Source organism: Monoraphidium neglectum (assembly GCF_000611645.1).
Source record: "Monoraphidium neglectum strain SAG 48.87 unplaced genomic scaffold scaffold01217, whole genome shotgun sequence".
NCBI classification, from domain to species: domain Eukaryota; kingdom Viridiplantae; phylum Chlorophyta; class Chlorophyceae; order Sphaeropleales; family Selenastraceae; genus Monoraphidium; species Monoraphidium neglectum.
In genome coordinates, this window is record NW_014012411.1 from 14,681 (window position 1) to 17,980 (window position 3,300).

At 64.2% G+C, this 3,300-nt stretch overlaps 1 protein-coding gene across 1 annotated transcript in view; it reads left to right on the forward strand.

Moving 5' to 3' along the window:
• The window catches only part of MNEG_7069 (Tyrosine-protein kinase Src42A), a gene marked incomplete at both ends in the record, with an annotated part of 6,154 nt that extends 5,712 nt beyond the window's left edge, over nt 1-442 (forward strand). Inside the window, one exon of the mRNA XM_014044460.1 lies at nt 11-442. Coding sequence (XP_013899914.1) covers nt 11-442 — 432 coding nt within the window. The remainder of the gene's footprint in view (nt 1-10) is intronic.
• Between the last annotated feature and the right edge of the window lie 2,858 nt (nt 443-3,300).

Sequence of the window (3,300 nt, forward strand, 5' to 3'; positions counted from 1 at the left end):
CCTCTGCCAGATGGACAACGTGCTGCTGAAGAGCGAGGTCTCCCAGCCGCGCGGCTACATCTCCAAGCTTGCGGACTTTGGCCTGGTCAAGGTGCTGGGCAGCGGCGACGCCGTGGTCAACGTGGCCTGCGCCGGCACCGTCACGCACCTCGCCCCCGAGCTGTTCGTCAAGGGCTCCCGCGTCACCACCGCCGTGGACGCGTACGCGTTTGGCATCCTGCTGTATGAGTTGTACATGGGCGGCGCGGGCGCGTACCCCGGCCTCAGCAAGGCCGAAATCATAGAGCGCGTCGGCCACGGCGGCATGCGGCCGCGCTTCCCCCCCAGCGCGCCGCGCGGCTACGTCCGCGTGGCGACCGCGTGCTGGGCGGACGACCCCGCCGCGCGCCCCGCGTTTGGGCGCATAATCAGCGAGCTCCAGGCGCTGCGCGACCTGGCGTGACCGGGCGTGGCCCTACCTAGCCGTAGCCCGGCCTCAGGGCTGCAGCCGGCGGAGTGTCGGCGTGAGTGCCACACTTTGCGACATTCGGATGGCTGGTGCGGCACCTCGTCCGCGTTGGATGTGCCGCAACGCACAATTCGGCGCCCTTTGATCAGCGCAAGCAGCGAGGCGTGCCCAGCCAAATTTTGACTTCGAGGCATCTTCGACCCCATCAAGCCACGGCGGTGCGCCAGCCACCTGCGGCGGCACGCGCGGCTCTCTCGCCGGCACGTCTGGCCAGAGGAGAAAACAGGCTTTCGGCCTTGCCGTGCACAGATCAGATTGAGTGCTGGTTCCCTCTGGCTTCCTGCATACAAAACTTGCGCGCATGCGCGCAGCTGTGCCACCTACGGCCCTGCGTCGCACAAAGCTTGCCTGCACGCACGCAGCTGCGCCACCTACGGCCCTGCGTCGTGCACTAGACGCCGCCACATAGAGCCGGTCTGGTCTGGCGAGCGGCCGCGAAAGCCTAATGACGGCCGTCGACGATCAGCCGGCAATCTTTCGCGTGTGTGGGCTCACTTCACCTGAACCCCTGGCATCAATGTGTCTTGAATACAAGTTTGACTTGCTGCAACCCCAATTCGCCTTTGCGCATGTCAGTTTTCGGCTGAACCATGCACATGAGCCGCGCCCACGGACCCGTGCCTGGAGGCGCCGGCAGCGGCCGCCGCCTGCCGCCCGTCCCTGACGGCGCATGCAGCGACGACTGACCGGCGTGTGCCTCGCTGTTTGAGCCCACAGCACCCGCCACACCCTCATCGGTCCAAGCCTGTTTGGGGGTGGCGGGGTGCGTCTCCGCGGCTTTCGCTGCTGCTCAGGCTCGCAGTTGTCGATCGTGGCACCCGACACCCAAGCGCACACCCTGGGTGCGGGGCCGCTCGCTCGGCATCAATGCTCAGATTGTTGGTTTTGCACAGCCGCAGCACTTTTGCACCATTGCATCTGCCATTCAGTTGCAACCGTGCCCATCTCCTGGCACACCCCGTCAAGGGCACACGTGCGCGAGTTGGGGCCCTCTTTGTGAAACCACCGGGGCTGTTTTCAGCGCCCCGCAGGGCCGTCATTCGTGCCCCATGCCTATAGACATGCACACACAACACCAACAACCGAGACTGCCACAGGCCCTGCCGCCCAGCACCACTGCAACCACGCGTGGCGCGGCGCGGCGCGAGGGGTTGCGGGCGCGAGCCGCCGCCGCCGCCGCCAGCGCGAACCCTCCCTGGGTCAAATCGGTGTCTTTGGGGCACTTTCTTAATGGGTGCCCCAGGGCCAAACCACCTTGTGATGACACTCCAATAAACACATTAGAAAGCGAGTTTTGATATGCGCCACAGCCCACGGTGGCCAAACCCTTGAGCGCCACCCGGGCGGGTCGCATTGCGACATGATGAGGGCCGCGCGAACAACCACGACCCCGCCACCGCGAACCGTGGGCCGCGCCCCAATCTTGGGGCCGCGCCGCTCTTCCCCGCCGCGCCCGCTGTGCGCAATCTGCCTTCTTTCTCTCTTCGTTGTCGACCCTGCTCATGGGTGCAGCAGAGCTGCCATGCCACGCCCAAACGCCAACACTGGCTGCAGACGTGTGCCGTGAAGCCTCTTGCGAGGCAAAGGATTTGTGGGCCGAGGAAGGGGGCGTGAGACCCAGGGCGGCTTGAAGCGAGAGTGCTGGGCCGACACAGGCTGCACTCGGGGTCAGGACAGGGCTATCTACGGCATGCGACACACACTTTCTTGGGTCTTTGTTGAACACCATACAACACCCCAAAAGCTGTCCGGGCATGTGCATGGCTGATGCTGCCTTCTGGCGACGGCTGGGCCGCGCGGCTCCCTTGCGGTGCCCACGGGCGCCCCTCAAACTCTTTCAAACACTACGTAAGAGCCGCCTGCCGTCCGCCGTCTGCCGGTCCCCTCAGGGCCATTGCGCCGACGCTTTCGTTCAAGGAAATCCAATTGTGATAGGCTGGCGTCTTGCACCAGATCTCTGTGGCCTCTTGCGGATGAGCCCTTGGCATTCGCCGCAGGGACCGAGTCACGGCTCGGCCGCACACGCGGCTCACCACGCACTGATTGTAGCCTCGATCTTTGCTCCCCTCGCTGCCCTTTCCAGCACTGATGCGTGACCCTCCAATTGTAACTGTGACTTGCTGAAGCGCGAATATTGTCCATTGACAGTCATATGCCATCGCGCCTGCTCCTGAAAGCAGCTGAGGCACCTGCCATGAGTGAATGGTCGCCCTTGTGTGGTGGTGGCATCACTCCCGGGAACACAGGCCACCCAGCCACCAGAGAAAAGCGGTGCTGCACACATCCTGCTCCTCAGGTACAGTAATAGTCGAGGCCGCGGCACCTACCACCGTCCGCGGCACTGCGTATGGGCAAGGCTGTCAGCAGACCCCCGGAGGAAGAGGCCCGCCAGGTTGGGGGGCACCTGATGCGGGTCAAGCCACTGCCCGCCGAATGTTGAGGTACACTCGCGCAGGCCACACCCTCAGGGAATGGTCTTGTCGGTTACACAGCATGACTACACCAGGGCCCTCAAAACGAATTTGTGTGGTTGATATGGATACAAGAAGGTCGAATGGGAATCAAAAAAACTGATCAACAAAAAGGTGCGTAATTCAAGCAAGCGCCCCGATTACAGCCCGTTTCACAGGGCTGGGAGTTGATGCGTGCCCGGCGGCAGCCCCGCCACCGACAGCGGAAAATCGTTTGAAAAACAGCACCAGCGGGCCCCCTCTTCACGGGCCGCGCCGCGGCGACCGCGCGACGGAGACGCGCCGCGGACGCTCCTTGGCCCCTGGCCCCTCCCCCCGCCC